At 38.2% G+C, this 23,214-nt stretch overlaps 1 protein-coding gene across 1 annotated transcript in view; it reads left to right on the forward strand.

Annotated features, from left to right (window-relative positions):
• The window catches only part of atrnl1a (attractin-like 1a), a 230,695-nt gene that overhangs the window by 199,221 nt on the left and 8,260 nt on the right, over positions 1-23,214 (forward strand). The window contains exon 29 of the mRNA XM_028469441.1: positions 14,076-14,190. Coding sequence (XP_028325242.1) covers positions 14,076-14,190 — 115 coding nt within the window. The remainder of the gene's footprint in view (positions 1-14,075; positions 14,191-23,214) is intronic.

Raw genomic sequence — 23,214 nt, forward strand, 5'->3', positions numbered from 1 at the left:
CAGAGGGGAAGAAGTAAAGGCTCAAACATACTCGAGCATTTGTGGAGCAGTGAGCGCACGGCTCAATTTCTCCGAATACCTGGGGTAACACAAAACACTGCTCGACATGTGTTTTTCACTCCGACCTGCTTTTCACCTGTCTGGGTAACAGAGCAGGAGAGATGAAAACGAGCTTCGAGGAGAGACTGGCAGACAAGCTACGGAAGTACCGACGTCTTTAAAACATGTGCCATCAAGAGTACAGGGACTACAAAGGACCGCTAAGGATTGTGGGAATCTAGGATTTCACTAGAAATTACTACACGACAGTGTGCTAAACTATGAAAGCTCTGCTGAGTGCGGACATTCCGGCATGGAATCCACTCCGCCTACGTTCTGCCCGAGTATATTTGGGCCTTAAGGAAGGTTGTCTATTTTATATTGGCATAACAACGTGGATCAGCGTGTGAAAAGGTGTTTAGGGACTGAAAACGTGAAATCCACCATCCAACGGAATTCACGACTAAAAACTAAAACAGCAATCCGAACCGCTTTTTCTTTATTTAAAATCAGGCCACAATATGACACGGAAATACCTCACATGCATGTTTTGATATAATATCACGCTCAAAAGTTTGCTAGAAATCTCGTGCTACGTAATCAAGGCTGGTTGAAATAGAAATAACTACAGTATATGACACAAACGAATCCCTCACTTACATGTTTTGGGACCATATCGTTATTTTTCCAAATAAAACAGTTCGCTATGTGTCTAGCAGTTTAGCTAACAGACAATCTTCCGACTTCATTTCACGTTATTCTATAGTAACCCTCCCGGCTTTTGTAAATCATCTTAAGCATTATTAACATATTTTACCCTATTAACCCTTTTTAGCATGTTTGGTAGCATCCCGGGGATGTTTAATAGTCAGTAAAGTCATCTATAGAAGGAAGGACGATGAAACGGGTAAACTGATGCAGAAATGGCTAAACAGAGAATCAAAGTGTGGGGGAATATAATATAATATCATATCATAGACAACAGTGAAGCAGCATTCAACACAATACAACACTAACAGCCAAAATCTTCAAACCCAGTATTTTAATGAGATGTTCTTCTCATTTGTGTGAATTAATGAGAAGGCAGATGTAGTGGATTTCAGACTAACAGCAGAATAAGATATTAGGAAGAAGGAATCAATCCATAACTGCATACATTTGGGTAATTGTGCAGCTCCTAAAACATTGTTTTGAAAAAGCCCTTCACATTTTTAAGTAAGTAAAAAAAAAACAAAACAGGCCCATTCAAGCTCAGGCAAACTCCAAGTTAAGGGTCACACTCTAAGGTTTTCTACCGTACAGGCAGCGTCATTAATCTTCACCAAACTTTTGTTCTTTTTTTCTCTCTTTCTTTGTACACGCTGCTGATTTTTGTAAATGTTCTTTTTTCCTTTCTTCATCCTGAATGTCTGAGCTGCTCTCTCTCTCTCTCTCTCTCTCTCTCTCTCTCTCTCTCTCTCTCTCTCTCTCTCTCTCTCTCTTACCATTTCTTGCTTTTATCCATTTTTGTTTTTACCTTCCCCTTTTTGCTTTTCTTCATCTCTTCTGCTCCTCCCATATCATCCTCCTCCTCCTCCTCTCTCCCTGACAGGTTTTCTTTCCTCTCCACCAGCCCATTTCTGGTTTTATCCTCCTGCTCCACCTTCATCTTCCGTCTCGTTGCCTCACACTCCTCATCCTCCCTCTGCTGTTGGCATCTTCAGGCTTGTCTTCTTTTTTCTCTCCCCCCCCTTCCTTATCTAAACTCCCAGGGTTTTCTTATATGTTGAATAAAATAGCATTGAGCTGTCAGGATGAAGCTGGAGGAGAAGAGGGTTTGCTTAAGGCTGTCACAGACACACCAGTGTGTCCACACAGTGTGTTCACCAGCCTTTAACAGAGAGAAAAGAGGAGGTAGAGGAGAGATGACACAACATTTCTCCTTTTTGATCCATCTGATTACAGGGATGAAGATACCACTTTATACCAGCAAATCTCCTTAAGTTTCAGAGCTCAATGGGATTTGCTTTTTTATACATATGTATTTAATAGATAAAAAAAAACACCCAAATGTGTCAACCTGCCTTAGTGAGAATATTTTAAAGGTAGTTTTAGAAATCCACAAACTGCACTAGTGAGCAGTTAAGGTAATATTCACACATACTGTACCTACTGTGCATTCCCATTGATCTGTGTTCAACATTTTGCTTTTGTTTTCATTGAGTTTAGTATTGTTCTGAGTTTATTGGTTTAGTTTCAAAAAGCCCAGGCGTATATTAAATGACCCATGTTTCTGTTCTTTAAACATGATAAAGTGCTATTAGGGCTTCATACACATGGCCAAAGTGTTTTTTTCATTGATTCCCTCAATCGTCAGTTAGAGGGTGATTTGCTCCTTTCTTACTGCAGGGTGAGCCCAGACACCTCGCTACAATTTGATGACGCGTTCACACTTTGACGAATTTGACGCGGCATTGAGCTGGAGAAGCCACGCCTCCAGGAAGCTCTTTGCCGTGATTGACATGTAAACAGACACTCCCACGAAGGTGAGCATTTCAGCGTCCTTTGCGCAGCGCTATGTATGTATTTTCTACAGTCTATGTAGAGTATGTACCAGCGAACGCCCCGCCCCCATGCTCTGTCTCGTGTTTATAAAGCAGCATGAGCTCAGCTACGGAGTGGGTGGGACCGTGTCACTGTGCGGGGAGGAGGAAGACAGTGTCCCGTCTATAGACACGCCCACTAATGAATATGCATAAGTAGGCCACAAATCAGCCTGTTTGTGTAGAGTTGCTCAGAAAGTGACTTTTCAGAGGCTAAAACTCTGGAAAACAGGCGAGTTTGCGAAAATAAACCTCAAATACTATGTTTTGGGGCTCTTAGAACAAATGGAGATGGGTGAAAAATAGCATGACAGGGAACCTTTAAACAGTAACGTGCAAAACAAGCACTGACCATGACAGTACCACAACATGTATTCAGATGTTGCAAATGTTCTTTTTATTGAACTTTTTACTTCTTCTTACTCTCAAAGCCTACAAGCTTCTTCAAACCAAGGTAGATCTTTGATTTCAAAGTAAAGCACATTTAGCTTCTTTGTTCTGAGTTACAACCGTTTTACAAACTTTTCAAATTTTTGCTGTTTTGTTGTTCCTATTTTTTTGTCTTGATTTTATTATTAGTATTTTTTTTCTTCTTTAGTTAAAGTTTAAATATTACATCAGGAGCCGTTTTCTTCAAACCCCTTGTTTTGTTCCCTGGCATGCCTCTGAAGTGTATTCATTTCTGTCAATGTCTGTCCACTGTTGACATTATTATGTTTCATTGTAGTTCAAACTGTGCCAAATAAAAGAAAGAAAAAGCCCACTGAGAACCCTGAAAACTAAATGGCCTTTGTTACGACCTCGGCTGACGAGACTTGACTTATCATAAAAACCACAACAACAGCTGGACTTTTTAGCAAAAATAAAAACTAATGTTCATACGAGAAGGAAAGGTTTTATAATTTCATATTATTATTAATGTTCTGATTGCAGAATAGTCAAACATTTTGACCTATTTTGTAAAAATGTAGTTGGGATGGGGGTGAAAACCTTAAATTTTGGTGGGGCGCAACAGAAAAGGTTTGAAAAAAACTTATTTTTTTAAAAATTCAATTCAATTCAATTTTATTTATATAGCACAAATTACAACAAAGTAACCTCAAAGCGCTTAACAAAAAAATAGAGTCCAGAACCCAACAAGATCCACATGAACAAGCATTTATCGCAATACCTGGAATATTTTAAGAAATATTCCTGCTATTTTTCAAACATTAGGGTAGAATAAAAAAACAAACTTATTTTTGAATTATAAAAAAAAGGACATTGCTATGATCATTGCTAATTTCTCAATTTTTTGGATATTAAAAACCTAAATGAAGTCTTATATGTTCCTAAACTTGAATAGGTTTCATTTCTGAGTAAACATGAATGTGCCGTCCAGGCTAAAGAAAATTAAAATAAACATATTGCAACACTAAATAAGTCCAAAATAATACATGCACACCATGGGACCATGTGCATGCGGTTGAAAATGTTTGAGGTTGAACAGACACTGCGTCAGGGAGATATGCGCCACACACACACACACACACACACACAGACGTTCCTTGCTTTAATAGAGAGCTTATTGCAAAATGTATATGCTGTATAAACAGATTATAATGAATACAATGAAAAGGAGAGCTCGAACATTTTCCTGTTACATTTGTGCTTTAGATTTACATTCATTGTGGGTTTTTTCTCACATCGATGCACAGTCAACAGTGTGTGTGGCTCTGTGAGCAGTCAGACTCCCTGGGGAGAACAGCAGCAGATAAAGACAGACTGGGAGAAGTGGACAAAAGGTGGTGTGAATGGAGAAAGGGGATTGGACGTGACAATTTTCCAGCCCACAGGGGTGGTCATGGATGGTGGGACTAATGGGCTAAGGAGGGTGTGATGAAGAGGAGGCGGCGTCATCCTCTTCACACCTCAGCAGTTCTAGAGCGTGGCTTTGTGTACATGTTACCATGCATGAGTGTGTGCATCGGTTTGCAATGGAGACCAGTCATTGTTGGTTCAAAGCCACTCAAACCATGCCAAGACTTTTGTGTTTGAGGAAGGCAGACAGTAATGACCTTTAAATTGTTTGTTGTTGTTGTTGTTGGCTATATACTGTTGTTGTTTGTCACTCCTGACTGATTTTTCAAAGTCATTCAACCTTGACAAAACATTATAGAATAAAAAAGTCAAGTATCAAAACAAATTTATGCCTTTTTTTTCTCTGATCATAAAATTACTGTTGATGTCAGATTAAAATTACTCTGATTGGAATATTTTCTAGTTATTTTAATACATTCAAAGATGAATGGTGACCAAACCAAACTAACTATGTAATCTAATGAACTATTAAGCAGTTTTGAAAATGTCCAACATTTATTGTAGAATTGTTTATACTATGTGGAGTTAAAAGCTGCTGGAGACGATAACAGACTTTTGTTTTATACCTGATATAGATATAGCATAGACCTCATAGATTGATAAATTTCAGGTATTTCAAGGAGGATAGTGATTTCCTCTATGTATTTTTTCCATAATCATCCTCATGACTGTCAATATGACATTCCAACACTCACTCTGAAAAGTCTTTTGTTTTCTCATCAGTCCATGGAACAGTGATCTGAGCTCAGAGGTGTTTGCACTCTTTAGCGTTACTTAGATACTGTATGTTTGTGACTTTTTTCATTTGTAATTAAGATGCAAATAGACATCAACACTGAAAAACTTTATATATGAGTAAGCTGTCATCTTTTTTAACATTGTGTTCATCAGCAGAGGGTGATTTACTCAGTATTTACTAGCTATTCTCATCAGGTCATTTCCTACTTCTAAAACCCAAAGTAGATTTCAGGCCCGGGGGCCAATTTTGGCCCTTTAGAACATCAAATTTGGCCCGCAGGATAAAGTCAAATTTACAAGAAACATCAATCATTATGTAAAAATACCAAGTTATTCAGTTGTAGATATCTTAGCCCTTCCAAATACATACATTCAATGAAAGTCCACAATATTTGCAGGGCTCACAGTTTTACCCACACTTTTATCTCATGATGGCAGTCATTTTTTATTGCAAATCAATAATGCTGCGATTTGATTGAAATTATTCCACAAATTTTGCCCAAATTTAATCAAACTTGGTCACGAACGGAATGAAATTTAAAGATTTGATGTTGTCTGTAACTTCCATTAATTTACATATATTTATAGGGCAGAATTATGTTGAAATGTCTTGTTTTTGGTCCACTTGAGATCAAACTGGTCTGTATTTGGCCTAAAGTATGTTTAAAACGCTTGCTGTAGATGAAAGACTGAAACTCACTTTGAAAAGAGGCTTCCTTGTTTCATGAAACAACACCAAAACATGCACACACACATACGCGTGTACGTTCATCTTGGCTTTAAACACAGAAGTGTTAATGGGTGTGAAATGAAGCCGATGAGCCTATCAGGGATCTTTCTTTGTTTGGAGATCACGCCTGGGGGCTTACAGCGATTTGAACAAAGATGTGAGGAACAAAGCTCCACAGATGAACAGATAATATCAACATCTTTATTGCATGTTTGTTTGAAAACATCTTACATAGAGATTCAATTAACTTTCCACGTTCAGAGTAGCCAGTGGCGGTTTTTGATATGGGCAACATGGGCCGCCGCCCAAGGCACCAATCTCTAGGGGGCAGCACGAGAAAAAAAACAAAACAAAATCATTACTTTTATAAATGACTCATAAATTATGAGGATGTCGAGGTGTGTTTGAAACACACAAACACCTCAACATCCACCGCCACGTCACCCAAAGGTGTCCAAACACCTAGAGACGTCAGCGCGCGGTTTGTGTGCGGCCTCGAGCGCAGGCAGCGAGAGCCCCTTCAGAAAAGAGCGGATTTGAAGTCATTTGCTACGACGCAGTGCACCATACGTGTGAGTTAAACGCTTCTCAGTGAGGTTGCCCACCCAGGGAGTAATTCGTGTCAGAAGTGCCACTGAGAGTATCTCAGTAAATGGTAGTTATAAATAAGCTTTTTTGGGGGAAAAAAACTGTTTCAACTAAGCAGATGTTAATCCTCACGACTGTTGTTTTATTCCGTCCCAGAATTTTGGAGCGTTTCAACTCCTTCAGCGTTTGTCCCATTTTGACAATCAAGATATCGTCAAAGATGTCAAAAAAATTCAGCATTCATCATTTTTCTTCATTCATTTTGATTGAGAATTTCAGCGTTTTAAAATGTAACAGACATTCTTCAACAGATTTTGACTTTTAAAACATTCAGCTTTCTTTCAACTGTAATCTTTAACTTTTCTGTATGTTCAACTGTGTTTGACCTACAGCTATTTAACTGCAGTCAGTTTTATCTAAAAATCCTTGCAAACAAAATGCTGTTGTTAGGCAAATGCTAATGTTAGGCAAATGCTAGTGAATGCTAATATTAAGCAAATGCTAGACTAATGTTAATGTTAAAATTTTAATGCTAGTAAATGCTAACGGTAATGCTAGCTAGTGCTAATGTTAATTAATTTTAATGCTAAGCTAATATTGCTGCTGATAGGCAAATGCTAACTAATGCTAATATTAGGTTTATGCTAATGCTAATGTAATATAATGTTAATGCTAGTCTAATACTAATGCTAGGCTAATGCAGTGTTAAATGACTTGGGCCAGCACCTGCATCCTTACTTCTATAATATTCTAGTTGTTATTAGTTATTAGGAGGATGTTTATTCATTTCTTTCACCTACTCTTTACTTACTTTATGTCTCAATTGATCACGCAGGAACAAAACTAAAAATATATCTGTTGCATAATCTGTGCTGAGAAGGAAAATGTAACAAAAGAAGATGGGAGCGATAAAAAGATGCTGAGGAGAGATGAAAGAATGAAAAAAGATGAGACTGAAACTTTGGTGAAATGCCTTCTCTTTTTCAGCTGGAACATCCTTGAATTGTCCTTTCTTTCCCCTGTGTTGTTTTTTTTTTAGTGTTTTTGTTGTTGTGATGAATGAATGAAAAAAGACAGACGGAAAGTGTGCCCTTGCCTGAGTTTTTCTTTGAAGGCAGTTCTTCTGCTTTGTGGTCAGAGCTGTTGTGATGCAAGTAGGCTGAAGACGGTGAAGAATAAGAAAAACATCTCAAGGATTGGATTTGTGATTCACTTCCACACCAATAAACATGTAGCGTTTAGCTGGCGTCATGCAACGCTCACTAACCTGAGTGATGTCACACCAATACAAATAGTTAACATTAGTGCACGGTGGAACCAGTTATTTTCTTTTGCAGTTTCTCATTGAACTTGAAAACTGTCAAACTTCTTAGATACAATAATATACAGTATAAAGTAATACTAATCTTTATTTATATAGAATTTAGAAAAACAGGGTTACAAAGTGCTTAAACAGATAATTAAAAATATTAAATAAAACAAATTAAAATTAAAACTATCAGGAATAAAGGTGGGTACCATTGCTTTAAATTCGATTTTCTATTGGAAATGTCATAGTACAAAATATTCTGTGGGTTTTTAAAAATCAGTGAAAGTCATTTAAAACGCCTGGCAATATGGGGTTGGCTGCTCTGAAAATGGCTGGCAATGAATGAGTTAATGATGATACAGTGGGTCCAATTCATTTTCTCGATAAATCTCAATGAAATGCGCAATTCACATCAAATCTGGATGCAACTTGGTTTAGTAATTGAAAACCCAACATAAGATTGTTCAATTATGAACCAAGATCTGAATTTTTGACAGATATGGATTTTTTAAACTGATCCAGAATCAGTATATTGATCCAGATGTTCTTCAAAATTCAATGGAATCTTCCATGCTCAAAGTTCTTTCTTTGGGTAATATTTAGTCACAATCCATGAAGTGCCTTTAACGTAATCCTGCTAACAGACAAACAAACAAACAACTAGACGCCAGTGAAAACATTACCTCTATGGCAGAGGAAATAAATTGTTATCAAATTGTATTTATTGTGAGAAACTTTACTTTTAATTACATAAAGGGGAACCTCCATTCTTTTCTGCAGCTTGCTTTAGACTCTACAATCATTCTGGAAGATTTCCAGTAATTCTCCACAGAGTGACGGACTCAAATGACTCAGTAATGCCAAGAAGCCAATTTCAGCATCAGCATTGCCCCGAGTCAGCACAAAGTGTTGTCTTGGCTTAAGTGACATTTGATATTTAGTCATAAATAAAAGCAGGGCCACGCCTCTGCTTGGTTGTTGTCAGCTGAGAAAGCTTTTACCCCACAGCGACGGACAGCTCAGCAGCATTTTAGCGTTTACCTAAACATCCAGCTGTGCTTCACCCACCTCCAGCTCCTCTGTGACCTCCACTGACCGCCCCCCCATGTTCATTTTTACCTGACACCAAGCCCTCACCCCTTGCCTTTCTCACTTACTTTGATTAGTTTGGGAAAGCTGCCAGAATAAGCTTCTATAGGCATCACACACACACACACACACACACACACACACTCAGCGCTGTGCTGTGCTGCTAGATCAGTCATTTTTGCAGAGCAGCCTGTAAATAGCCTTTGTGATGCAGTGAGGGACCAACCCTGCTAATTAACTGCACACTCTGCACATCATCACTCGTGCACGTCTGAAAGGTTTTGATCAGTTGTTGCACAAATGGAATTGTTCGATCCAGTTGAAAAGTCCTTCAGCATCAGAAGAAGAAGGTTTGATGACCGAGCTATTAGTTTAAAGTATTAGTTTGGATATATCACCTCTCGTCCTGGAGTCTCTGAGCTGCTGTCAGATAAAGACAAAGTGTTCGCCTCATAGATCAATAATTAGAAGATTATTTGCTCAAAAATCTATTTAAAACGTTGAAATTGCCACTCAAAAGTTTGTTTAATCTCCACTGTAAACATTCTTTTATTGACATTGTTGGAAAAGTTTGGTGCATTGCATTCTGGGAAATGGAATCTCATAGATATATTGTGTGTGTATCTTGTGTTTGCCAAAAGAAACAAAACCTCTGCCAAAGTGACTTCCCAACACATTTCACTATGTTTTCAATGACTGAAAGTTGTGAAAAAAAAACAATGGTGGAAGTTATTTTGAGGTTTCCACAGAAAGGTCAGAATCCAGCCCAAATTAAATGTCTCTGAGTGAAATATAATAAACTTATATTAAGGGAGCTATACATGAGAAAATGAAATATATAGAGTCGTGGTCAGAGATCAAAATAGAACAAAAAAAATTTCTAGCGAAACAACACAAGTCACATTAAGGAAGGAATCAGTCTATAAGACTCCACATCCCACAATGCAGTGTGCCAATTTTTTCAAACACTGGCCACGGTTACATGATGTTTTTTATATCGGAATTGAGTTATTCTGAATGAAATCATTCTGAATTAAAGTGCTTTGTGTTTACATGGAAATAGTCATTCCCGAATTGAGGTTTACATGGAAAACTGGTTTATTTGGCTGTATATAATTCAGTGGGTGAACATGACGTATCACGTCTATCGGGAAAAACACACAACAATCCTTTTATTGTCGACCACAACACAGAACACCACACATGAGAACTGTTTTCACTTTTCTTTTGATTGTAGCAGCTGGACAATAACACACGGTTTCAGTTTGGACCGCGGAGCAGAAGAGAGAAAGGAACTAATCACTGGTAAAAAGCCCAGTGAACCTCTGGAAAACAATCACCATCTCTGGTAAAGATAGTAGCTCTAACAACAGCTACAATTATAAAATTGGTGATATTACAGCCTGTACATGCAGTACAGGGACGCATTTACTCCACCGCATGTTCCATTTACCGTGTTTACCGAGGTCCGTGTGTGTTTAATAAGTCTGTGTGTTACAAGAAAGAGGAATTATGTAATTCGGAATTAAAATCTGAATAATGCAGCCACTTAAATCAGATTTAAGTTTAATTTGGAATTAAGTTAGCATTAGGAATTAAGTGTTTACATGGTCAGTTTAAAGAGGAATTAACTTTTATTCTGCTTTAAAGAGGATGTAAAGCTCCCATGTAAACGTGGCCAATAACAGTGTGGAGATGAAAAACACTTTTGAGCGGAAATTTCAACCTTTCATATCTTTTTTTTTTTTGAGCAAATCATCTTAGATTTATTGATCTATGAGGCCTACACAATGTCTTTATCTGATAAAAAATATAAAAAATTGTCTCCAGCAGCTTTACTGTTTTATTGTATGAAGTGGTGATGTCTATAGATTGTAACTTTCTAACTTTCCTTTTTTTTGTGACAACCAAGTGCAGCAATTGTATGCACCTGGCTGTTTTATTGAGTCTTTGCTATTACTCGACTCAGTTCACCTACTTTAATGAATTTCCCATGCATGTCACCTCTCTATTTCCTTTATTCTGATGTTAAGGGTTTTATTTTCAGTGAACGAGTCATTTCCTACAGGAAATTGTCCCTTGTAAACACTTTTTAACTTTAAGAGTGTGTGCTGTGTTTTTCTCTAAGCTTACTTGCCTGAAAAATCAAAGAGGATACTGTGTTATAACCACACAAACAAACTGGTTTAATAAACAACAACATACACTGATGTGGTTTATAGTCTGAGACAGCGGTGAATACACGTTAGATGTTTCAGTGATGGAAACATCAGATGTTTAAAGACAAAGAAACACCTGTTGATCATTTACGTTATAATAATTTGTCATCTTATTGTCTTGATTGACGGAAAATTATGTGTTTTATTGGGCGTCGGACTTAAAAAGTCATTTGTGTGTTTGTGTTTCTAGTTAGTGGTAGATTCATCATTTCCTGACACTCTGAAAACACTAAACAAACAAAAGAGCCTCTGGTCTCTAATTATGCTTCACGCTCCACCACTTAAACCTATTAGCACTGAAGTGTGTGTATGTGTGTGTGCGATTACACACGGGCGTCCATACTTGTTTCCTCGACAAGTTTAATATATCTAGTACAGTGCCTGTCGGAAGTATGTATTCATGTGGGAGCTTAAGTAGAGTTGTCAATTATGGCCAAATGAGTGTTTGAAGGTTGGATGTACAAAGATGTGTACATACTCTGTACTCTGTAGTGCTATAAAGGAGTACTGTATATTTGCGGATGCAAAGTAAAATAGCGTGTGCGATTTCCCTGGTTTAATTCTATGGGACATGCACATGATAAATTGATGAATAAAATTTGCACCAATGTGGCGATTTAAGTAGAATCTGATAAAAGACACATGATTTTGTACAAATAAAACTATTTATTTAGCATTTAATATTTGTTAGGGCAGGGGTGCTTATCTTTTGTGTGTGTGTGATATTTTGGTTAGTGCTGTTTATTGTAGGTGTTAAGGTGTTGTTGCGCATCAGCCGCGTGTGTGCACTCGCTACCTGTCTGAGTTGCCGTGTCGGACTTTCTCCATCTCTCTTACGTGGGTTCACACACACACACACACACACATCAGGTATGCACATACTCCGTGACTCACGTCAGGTTGAAATGCGTCTCACGCCCAACGCGCAAGACTTGAGAGCTTTGCTAGTATATCAGTGTGATTGCGGCTCAAACCTCCCCCCTCTCTGGTCTAACCCTCCGTCCGGTGTAACCCACGTTGAATCCGCGGTGATTTCAAAATAAAATGAAAATAAACGTTTTGAAACGTAATCACCAAATAAGTCAAAAATAATGGATGTACACCATGAGGTCATGTGCAAGCTCTTCAAAAAGTTTCAGGTCGAACAGACACCGCGTCAGGGAGATATGCGCTCCACACGCACACAGACGTTCCTTGCTTTTATTGATAGATTTCCAGTACAGGTGCATTGTTGATTTGTGGATACGTAACAAATATCATCTCAAATCTTTATTTTAATTCCAATTCACAAGATGAATGAAAAGAGTCCATGTTTAAATACAAACTGGTTTAAGCTACATAGCAATAGTTACTGCAATAAGCCACTAGTTAACATTAGAAGTGAAATAAATAGAAGTGACAGTGGTGTCTGTATCTCTTCTCCCTACAGACCCCAGCAGTAAACAGGGTCAGTCATTGGTGACCTCTGTGGTCAACTATGGTAGAGGTCAAACTTCATCAATATCACAATGACTTCCTCCTCCATGAAAGGAAACACTATCCTAGAGCCTGGATGTTCTTACAGACAGTAAGACTGTATATCTGATGGATGCCCAACCCTAACATCACGGGTTATTGTGAAAATTTCACGTTAATTTATTATTTGTTTAATGTGTTCCAACGCGAACATCAGAAAAATCAGAGGCCTTGACCACCGCACCTGATTATGACTGGGGGAATTGGTAAAGGTTCTGGTTTAGAAGGTAAGGGTTTGGTTTGGGAATTAACTTTCAATTTAAAATGGTTTGAAATTCCTTCCAAGCAGCATGAAAAATATGAAGTAATCGTGACGTGCAGAACTTAATGGTCCAACATTAACCTTGAATTTAGGTCTTTTTATTTATTTCTGATGTTTTGCTTGTTTTAGAATTTGAATTTCACCTTTTGGTGTAATTTAAAGAGTTCTGTCACAAATTATTATTGATGGATGAGAAAAAGGTCTGTGTGCAAAAAATCTATAATGTTAAAAAATAAACTGAAAAATGTTTCTGTGTTTCCTGAGAGTTGTTCAAGTACCCCAGTTTGGGAACCACTGAACTAAAACAAACTTTCAAGCTGTAAGTTCAAACTCTTTCCTTTATTTTTGTAGGAAAAGATGTTTGATTTATTGATCTAAGACAGTCGTTCCCAAACTTTTCACAGTCCCGTACCCCTTCTGACATTTAACTTGAAGCCATGTACCCCCTATTCCTGCACACTTAAAAACATAATCATGTAATGTCACATACAACGGAGCCCTACAGCACAAATCTGACCCTTTAGACCATCAAATTTGGCCTGCAGGAGAAAGTTGAAAAAACAGAAAAAACATAAATTGCTGTCCAGATTACCAAATAATTCAGTTGTAGATAAATCAACTCACGTATCTCAGATATCTAAATACACAAATTCAATGTATATTGCACAATATCTGGAGAATCGCAAATTTCCCATGCTTTTCCCCCCATGCAGTAATTTTTTGAGGTATGACCAAAAACATCAGCATCTACGTGTCAGACCTGGTGGAGACAAGCAAGATGGTGTCCTAGCAGAGTCTCCATCAGTGGCACAGCAGGCCTCCTCCTCCAGCTGGAGCTGAGCTACTCTCAGCAGGGATCTGTACGGCTCAGCTGGAGCCATTGGTTCTTTGCAGTATCATGCAAATAGACTGTCTGGCTGCTGTGTACTGCTTACAAGTGTTGTGTGGCCTTTTATGAATAAAACACACACACACACTTTCTATCTGCTCCAACATCTGTCAGTGCAAATCAATCTCCAACTTTGTTGTCCACAAACTGCCATTAGCTGTCTCCCTGTAGTCTATGCATGATTTACTTGTCTTTACATCATTGCAGACTCACACCATTGTGATAAACAGATGATTTCTGGATGTGTGTGTGCAGGCTGTACCAAAGCCCATAGCCATGGAGCCATGCTGGGGCAGCAGAGCAGGAGTTCTGACGGTGCTGCTGTTCCTCCCCAGGGTCCAATCAGGATTCCCCCCACCAGGACAGTCAGGTATCCTCACCACTCACTGCACTAATGCATCCTTAAAGGGATCCTCCACTGTTTTTACAAATGTGGTCTGAAACATTTAAAATGTCCTTATTAGAACATCTATGCCGAACAAAAAACATTATTTTGCATCATAGTTGTTTTATTCACTTTTAAAAATGGGACTTCTTTTTTGAAATCACATGATTGATGATGTCACTTGGCCCCACTGCCTGTAAACATCCCGTTGTTTCCTAGTAGAGCGAAAAATTCCGCCCACTTTTTAGATCATTTAGCAGCTTTTTAGGTCAAAATGCCAACTTGTGTTGGTTTTGGTTGCTTTTAAATAATCAGGAAAAGTAAAAGATGTCATTGTAACCCTCTTTTGTTTACCGAAAGAGGATAAAAACAATTGTGACCTAAAAAATTACCTACGACCAGAGGGGGCAACAGTTCCCACTCTGCAGTTTTGTAGTAGTCAATGATGCAGAGAAGAAGAGCTCTACAAATGGACCTTTACTCTCTATTAAACAGTGCGCTGACACGCTCTGGTGGCTGACGTTAACAAACATGGACTGTTGAAGGATTCCCACCCAAAAAAAACTTCTATCCTCAGGGTTTGTGTTTCTTCAACACAATAGAAATCAATAGGATGTTTACAGGCAGTGGGGCCGTGTGACATCATCAATATGGCGGAACACAGGCTCTAAAATGGTAAAGTAGTCACAATTTTAAAAGTTAATAAAACAACTATGGTGCAAAATAATGCATTTTGTTAGGCGTAGATCTTCTAATAAGGACATTTAAAAGGTTTTAGGCCACATTTATAAAAACAATTGGAGGATCCCTTTAACAAAAAAATTTGTATTCCTATTTATTACACTTAGAACGGTTTAGATTTTGTAAACTCAGGATGAGCGTATAACTAGAATTATAACGGTACTGCAAGATATTGTTTGCCCACAAAGCACATTTACAGGTAGAACGAGTTTGTCCAGCAATGTTTTTATTCAGAAATCTTTCATGGATATTTTCAATTAAGATGTATTCTTTCTGACTGAACTGGTGTGCGATGTGATGTATCTCCAAAGTGCTGCCTCAGTGGTAAACAGAGCTTGTAACGGTAGTAATGAGGCAGTTTTGATGTATAACGAAGTAGCTTTAACAACTGTCACAATACAAGCAAAGTTTATGTGACAATCAACAAATATTAAAACTCCGACTGTTGGTGTCCCTGCTTCAGTTTTTGATGCTCTGTGTTATTGTTGTAAACACTCAGCTGTCTCTGAACAATGAAATCACACATTTTTTACAACTAAATACTAAGCATTTACGATTTTTGTGAGACTAGCTGCATTGTTCCTGCAGCTAAGCTATTTGGTTTAAAGCACACCAAAGTAGGATGTGCCACGCAGTGCATCTGGGCCTCATGGTAGTGAAACTGGAGAGAAGTGAACAGGCCATCTTGTGAAGTCATTCCAGACAGGAGGCTGATGCACTTTACAGCGTGGCTATAGGAAGGTTTCGCATTTCAACGCACTTGTTTTATAATTCCGGCAAGTTCATTTTGTCTTATTTTGAATATGTTAAGTTTTATTTTTATTTTTATTCAGGCAACATTTTTAACCCTCCTATTATTCTGAAGACACTTTGCCCTTGGGGTCAATCTGACCCCAGGGATGTTTGCCTCCAGAAAATGATTTTTAGAAAATTGTTGACTAAACCCCATTGACCTGTTCTCTAGCGCCATCATCAGGTCAAACTTTGAAATTATTCATCTTGAATTGTTTTCATCCAAATCTTCTCAAATTTACTGATAACATTAATGACCACAGGAGTGTGAACCCTATTGGTTGTGGTGATGATATGACCTTTCCTGCAGCGCCACCATCAGGCCATATTGATTGAGGTTGGTCTTTCCATTTGGAGGCATTTTTGGAAGGGATTGTGTCTGCTGTTGGGTCAACACTCTCATCCTCATCAGACACCATCCCCTGTCTCAGACACCTCCTCTACGTCACTAGCTGGGTTTCCATGACAGATTTTAGCAAAACAAAAGCGATATTTCTAAATGTCGACAGTATATTTGCGCTTTGAGCATTGAACGTTGTTTTAGGCAGGAGCCTCGCAACTCCCGCGAGACTTTGGCACAGGGAGAACCTCATTATAACACTCCGTAGTCCTTTGTTATTTACTGTCGAATGTGGCAGTGATCATTTTTTAAGTATAATGCTAAGAAATGTCCCGGTCTCCTTCTGTCCACACGTACAGCGTCATGTTTACTCGGAGAGAAGTGGTCATGTGACCACGTACGTCACGTCCTGTGACATGTATTTGCGGAAAAAGCGTTTCCATGGCGCTTTTGCGACACATTTCAATATCGAACAACTGAAAAACTTCCTTATAACAGCGTAAAAACTTTTTTCAAAATTTGGGTGTTTCCATTGCCAGTTTTTATTGGGCTATTTAAATTTTGTGCATTTCCTAGGGTAATGGAAATGCAGATACTTTCACTGTGAAAGCTGTTCCAAAACCTCATTGAGAGTAAATCTTTTCCTAGAAGACATTTCTTAAGAGAGAGAGGAGCTGAAATGGCTTGGGGTCAAATTGACCTCAGAGGAAAAACCAATGCGTGCAATATGTGTTCAGCACATTGAAAAAAATACCCATCAAAATAGAAAGTCATGAAATATGAAGCAAAAAAATTATTCAAGTATTACTTTTTGAATGATAAACATTGAATGGGGTCAAATTGACCTCAATGTTAATAGGATGGTTAAGGAAATGTACTTTGATCTCTTCATGAAGACAAATTAAAGTTTAGCAGATGCCCCTGAGGAAGACTGGCAGTTGACAGTGGAAACATGTCAGGAGATCCAAATAAGTTTCCTGAACAAAAGAAAGCCTTAATATACCTGTTTAAAAGGTTACAACACCCATTCCTGCAGGTCTGACGCTTCATCAAAGCAGGTCAGAAAACTTTGCGTATAAAATATAAACCAGACAAATTGTGTGCAACAAAAACTCTGAAATGCTCATTTATTTTGCAGAGAAAACCTGTAAAAACGCTGTCTGTATTTTCATGTTGTTGCTCCACTGGTTCACTTGTTTTTGTGCTTGAATTTTTGTGCATTATTTGTTTTTATTCCCTCTACTGGATTTATTTCTTGTCTGCACAAAAACTCCTGAAACTAAGAAGAGAAACATGATGTTTTTTTTTTTTTTTTAAACTACTATACTTTTTTATTAAATTCTTTGGACATATGGCACCTATAATTCCATCTGAGGTAGTGTGACCCAGTAGTTGCCCCCTCCCCATGTGCTATATTACACACTGTTGGATCAATTGCTTTTGCTCAATGAGAAATCCTGACTTCCTCTGTCTGAGCTCGTGTTGCAGCGACATACGATATCCCCCTGAACGCTGCCACTGACAGCCAAACGGCTGGAAATCACTGAAACGACGGCAGCGCCTCCACACACACACCCAAACAAAGTCAGTGCTGTATGCTGTGTCAGCACAAAGCCCGTCTTCTTCTTCTTCTTCTTCTTCTTCTCCCCCCTCCAGCTTGTCTTGCACTTCACATGCATGCAATCAGTACCACCAAGCTAGAGGAGGGCGTGTGAGGCTCTCCCTGTCTCCCAGAGGGGAAACCAATCCTGAACGAGTGTCTTACATGACAAAAGAAGCAGCACTTTGCATAAAAAAAAAGCATTTTCTTATGAACTAAATGGAGCTTAATGTCTTATCCTTTGAAACGTCGTGAAGCAGGATCTTAAAATCACATGAGAAAAGGTGAGCAGAGAAAGTGAAAGCTTTGCTGCACTAAAAGGTACAGTAATTATAACGAAAATAAAACAACACAAGAGCAGCTAATGCAACACAACGGTTCACGAGATCAAAAAGATCTCTAATAAATCATCCCAAATACATTCAGTCTCCACTTTATCCTGAGGTTAAATATTAAAGCAAAAATGTTTCATTTTTACCATTTATACACTTACTCAAATAGTTATAGTACTAAGGGTGTAAGAAAAGAATTGATTTGTCGATATGTCGCAATATTTCATTGCGCAATTATTGTAACGAAATTAAGTTTTTTAACGAAAAAACCATTTAATTAAGCACCACATAAGACCTACCTTTGTCCTCAATGCATTTTAGCTTAGAAGTTGATTGCACTTTATTTTTATGAAACATACTGGACACTTTTATAGATGTATGTGGTTACTTTTTAACCACACGCAATCACAATCAGAATCTGTTGGAAAAGCAAAACTTTTTTGTAAAATTTAGATTGACAGTTTGATAAACATATCACTTGTTTTTGATCTTGGTACTTGAATTTACAGTTGGTTACCTTTTGTTAAAACAATTCATTCATGGCAATGCACACCCCCAAAACAGAACACTCTCTAATTAAATTTTATCACAATTACTGTACTTTCTTAGCTAAATTCTAATCTAACAATAAATGTAGCTTTTAATTATTTTTCCATTGTTCCCTCACACTACTAACCAACATGACCAGTCCACTTTTACGCCCCCACTCATCTGAATCATGCCACCAATACATCACAGGGTAAACACACAGACACACATTCACTCCTCGTGTCAGTTGGAGAAAACACACAAAAACCCAGTTGAGTGTAAGGCTGAGATTGTATTTATTCATTCATTTATTTAACTTTATCCTCAACTGCATCACAGGGTCTGCTAGAGTTCATGCCAGCTAAATATTTACATGACATTTTCACCATTAAGAACATTATTTAAGTAATGTTCTTTGGGTTTAGTGTCTTGACTTTTCTAGTTGTGCATCTGTAAGACTCTACCAGGACCAGACAAGCAGTGAAGCCTGTTGACTTCAATGGCAAGAGGATTGTATATCTTCATTTCAGAAACAAAAATCTTCACTTCATGTAGGGATTTTGATTATTTGTGTTGGTCGAATGGTTTGGGACTTTGACAGGCTCCTCTAGAAGATGGATAACATTTAATTTCCTTACATAAATATAAGGTCTGTTAAACTGTTCTGAAATACAAGCAACGTTTTTAGAATCTTCGGCTGTTTTCACATTGGTTTAGTCCGACACTCGGCTTTGCTCGGTTTGCATTCAGAGCACAACTTCTCCTCTGCACCAAACAGCTTTTGGTACAGTTTCAAACACTTGAGGGTGCCATAAATGGAGTAGAGACTTGTCTAGGCAGAAAAGCAGTAACGCGAAGAAGAGGCTCTCGTCTATAGGTCAAAGAGTGCGCAGAAACTTTTTTACAAAATTCAACAATGAAGCAGTTACAATTTGCTGTGCTTTTGTTGATTTTAAAGTCATATTTTGTGCCGTTGCAGGTTCTCTTGACCACCCACAAAGCGTGTGTCATCTCTGATTCTTCCTAATCACTCTAGACTTCAACTAGAAATGCTACAAGACAGGCAGAAACAATCGCTCTAGGATTCACCTGTTTGATCTGCTCTAGACTTTGTGTGTTCACGCTGCCCAAACGAGGCAGATTATCCAAGCAAATGAATCCTAGAGTGTATAAAACGCTCTACGGTCTGTTGGTGTGAATGCACCCTTAGACTCCAAACCTATTTACAGACTATGTCCTCATTGAAGAAGCTGACTCATTTTTAGGATGACCTGGCATTGCTGGGCTAAATGTTCTTTTTGGGCTTTTCAGTGGAGGATCCTCAAGTCAGTCAGAAAACAATAATTTTATTGCCTGTAGCTGAGATCTGACCATTGTGTTTATGCGGCAATCAGTGTACTTTATATTCAATCTCACAACAAACACAAGAAATGAAGAACATCCCTCTGTGTAAGGACATTAGAAAGCACATGAAAGAGGAAAAAACATCCCCCTCCCACCACTGCTGTTCCCCAGAGAGGGTCTTACATCGGGTCAGACAGCAGTCCTCTATTGATGTCGGCATGATTGAACGTGAAGCCACTGGAGGCAAGCTCCGCCCACTCTCTACGAAAGGCACTTCAAGAAGAATCCTCAATGAGAACGCTTATTTTAGATTCCTATACCTCGCGCGGTCTTCCCTCTCCACACTTTGTTTTCCTCTTGTCCTTGTAAGCTTTGCTCTGTCGAGAAGTTGCTACTGACTGACCCCTTATGTGTAAGAAGAGCAGAAAGAAAGCCAGAATAAGAAATAAGGAAATCCTGGGCTTATCGATTAAACACTGGCCTGACCAAAATCACTACTACGTGCTGAATAACCTGAACGAAGGCCATTTTCTTAGTTATTTCTGCAGATGAACCTCTTGCCTTGACTTGAACATTGAACGCAAAAACAGCTATTTGATGATGTCAGCTTTACAACCAAGTGACTGATTTATAAGTTGCCGTCTGATTGGTTGCAACAAATAAGAATTAACAGGATAAACAAAATGAAGTGTGGATGGAAATTCAAGATGTTATTTTGTATTCCTTTTGTGCATCTAACCAGCCTGATATACTCATCTTTACTTTATGTCAGCTTTACACACTTCTTCCTGCTGCTGCCATTCTTTTATGGTTTCATATGAAATAAGAGGCAATCTGCTGCAATAATGGGTTTACCAGGATGCTTGAGTTCTTAGTTCAGAGCAGCTGAGTTATAGAGAAGAGCGAGGAAGAATCTGTGGGCTTTGTGTTGCTTTCAGGCTTCCTCCTGAGCTCAGATTGTGGGTCAATGGAAACAGAGGAAATCACTACCTTATTTTCCTGCACTAATCTCCCTATTCAGTAGGCTAAATAGACCCAGGAATATCTTAGAGTGAGTGCTTCGAGATGCCTGAGTACGAGTGAAGTTAGAAAGCTGGAAATACATCAGGACTTACAGAGAATTGATGACGGGGCGGTTAGGTGAATGGAAGCTATCCGACATCACTTCTCTTCTCAACAAACAAGCAGATTTGCTTGTTGCTGCAGAGGAAGCAAAGATAACAATACGTCTATAGTGGCCACATCAGTCCTCAATCATCATTTTTTTCCCTCTTGGCTTTATTACTATGTTATCGTCTTGTTCTTAAGTGGTTTTTGTTGGTGTGTGTAGTTTCTTAAAGACCGCTAGATGGGTCTTTGAACAAGCCAAAAAAAAAGTACTACAGTTTTATCCACGACAAGAGCACTCAGAGAGCGCAAACTTCTGCCAAGCGCCAAATTTCCTCTTGGTCAGATATTGGCAGTTATCTGAATCAGTGTTCCTCATTATTCACACTTTAAAGGCTTCTAAGTCATTTCTATCCTCATTGATCATGATACAGTAGGTCGAGATGTATGGGCACCCCAATTTTATCAAGGAAAATTGCGTCAAAATGTGCAATCCAGATCCGTTCCGATAAAACTTGTTGGGGTTATTGAGGAACCAACCCGATATACCGGAGTCGAATTTAATAAAGATGAGTCAATATGAACTGAGATATGAGTTTTGGAAATTTCACCAATGATGAGAGATTTTTTTTTTTCTGTACCCACTAATAATGATACAGTAGGTCCAAATATATGGGCACCCCACTTTTTTTTCTAAAAATCATGATGAAATATGCAATCCGGATCTGATCTGAATGATCCTCGGTAGGGTAATTGAACCAACTCGACATAACAGAGTGACATTTTATAAAAGATAGGTCAATTACGAATCAGGATAATAATTATTAACATTCAGCCAATGAAGAGTTCTAGGAATTTTTTGATTTTTTAAACTGATCCAGAATCAATATATTGATCCGGATCCCCTCCAAAATGTAATGGAATCTTCCATGGTACAAGGTCTATCTTTAGTTCAAAATAGCTCAAAGTCTGTTGAGTACTTTTGACGTAATCCTGCTAACAGGAAAAACAAACAAACAAACAAACACCCCTGAAAGTATTCTGATTCTAACCCTTTCTTCATGGGGTAAATAATTTCCGTATCTGTTTTTTTTCCACCTGATTAGATCGCTGTTGTCTTTGTGGAGGGTATAACTAGAACCCTCCTACTCCTCCCATCACCTTGCTATCTGCATAGCTGCTTGACAGATACTCCTCCATCGTCCTGGAGTACTTTGATATTTTCTGTCACTTGAAAAACATACATCCCACTGGGCTGGTGCTTTCTCTCCCGTCATAACTCTTCATCTTCCTGCTTTGTTGACTTGTCGTCAGATACTCCGGGGTTCTCATGCACATGATCACATTGATGTGTTGACAGAGTGGACGCAAGAGTTTATCACATGTTTGGCAAGGCCGCTATCAATAGGTGCACAAATATGCAAAAATATTCTGGAGAAACAAATGTAAATAATTATGATGACATATTGTTTTTTCTGAATTTACTACATCTCAAGATAAAAAGCCAAATGTAGTCGAGAATATTTCAGTAATTTATGTATATTCTGTTTTCATCATGAATATTCATTAACTTTCAATTTTACCAAACTTTTTGGTAGATTTTTCTGTGTAGATCTATGGACCAGTTTTATTTGTATCTTAGAATAATAGATCTGCGAATCATCAGCATACTGTAGAATGTTGAGTAATACTGTACCTCACAATGCTTTTGTTTAAAATACATTTTATACATTTAAAAAGAGGTTTTAGGGACTACTTTACCTCAATCTATTGAACAATCTTCACCTAATAGCATTATACTGTAAGTAACCAGCAGTTCTGTTTGTTAGGATCGAACACAGATCTTTGTGTACACCAAAGTATCTCAGTGAAATGCTTGTTTCTGTTGTAATAATGAACCCACTGAATATGAATATTCAAACATGAAATTCTGTGTAACTAATGCCCATAATTCCCGTGGCTCATATATTTTTAAGGATGCTGTGACGCCCTTGTCACACAATCCCATTACAGAGCCGGGTCGCCATGGCAGCCACTGAGAGCCTCCACTCACCTGCAGTGTAATTCGATTACTTTTGATCAATTAATCCTGCAGATGGAGTCACCTAGGACAATTACCAAAATCATGATGGAAATCTTGAGTGAGTGTGCATGTACTTATATCAGATTTGAATTCTTAAGAAATAGTTTTTGTTCATATGCAGTTTTTTTGGGGGTGATAACTG

The sequence above is a fragment of the Gouania willdenowi genome, chromosome 15, assembly GCF_900634775.1.
Source record: "Gouania willdenowi chromosome 15, fGouWil2.1, whole genome shotgun sequence".
In the NCBI taxonomy this organism is placed as follows: domain Eukaryota; kingdom Metazoa; phylum Chordata; class Actinopteri; order Blenniiformes; family Gobiesocidae; genus Gouania; species Gouania willdenowi.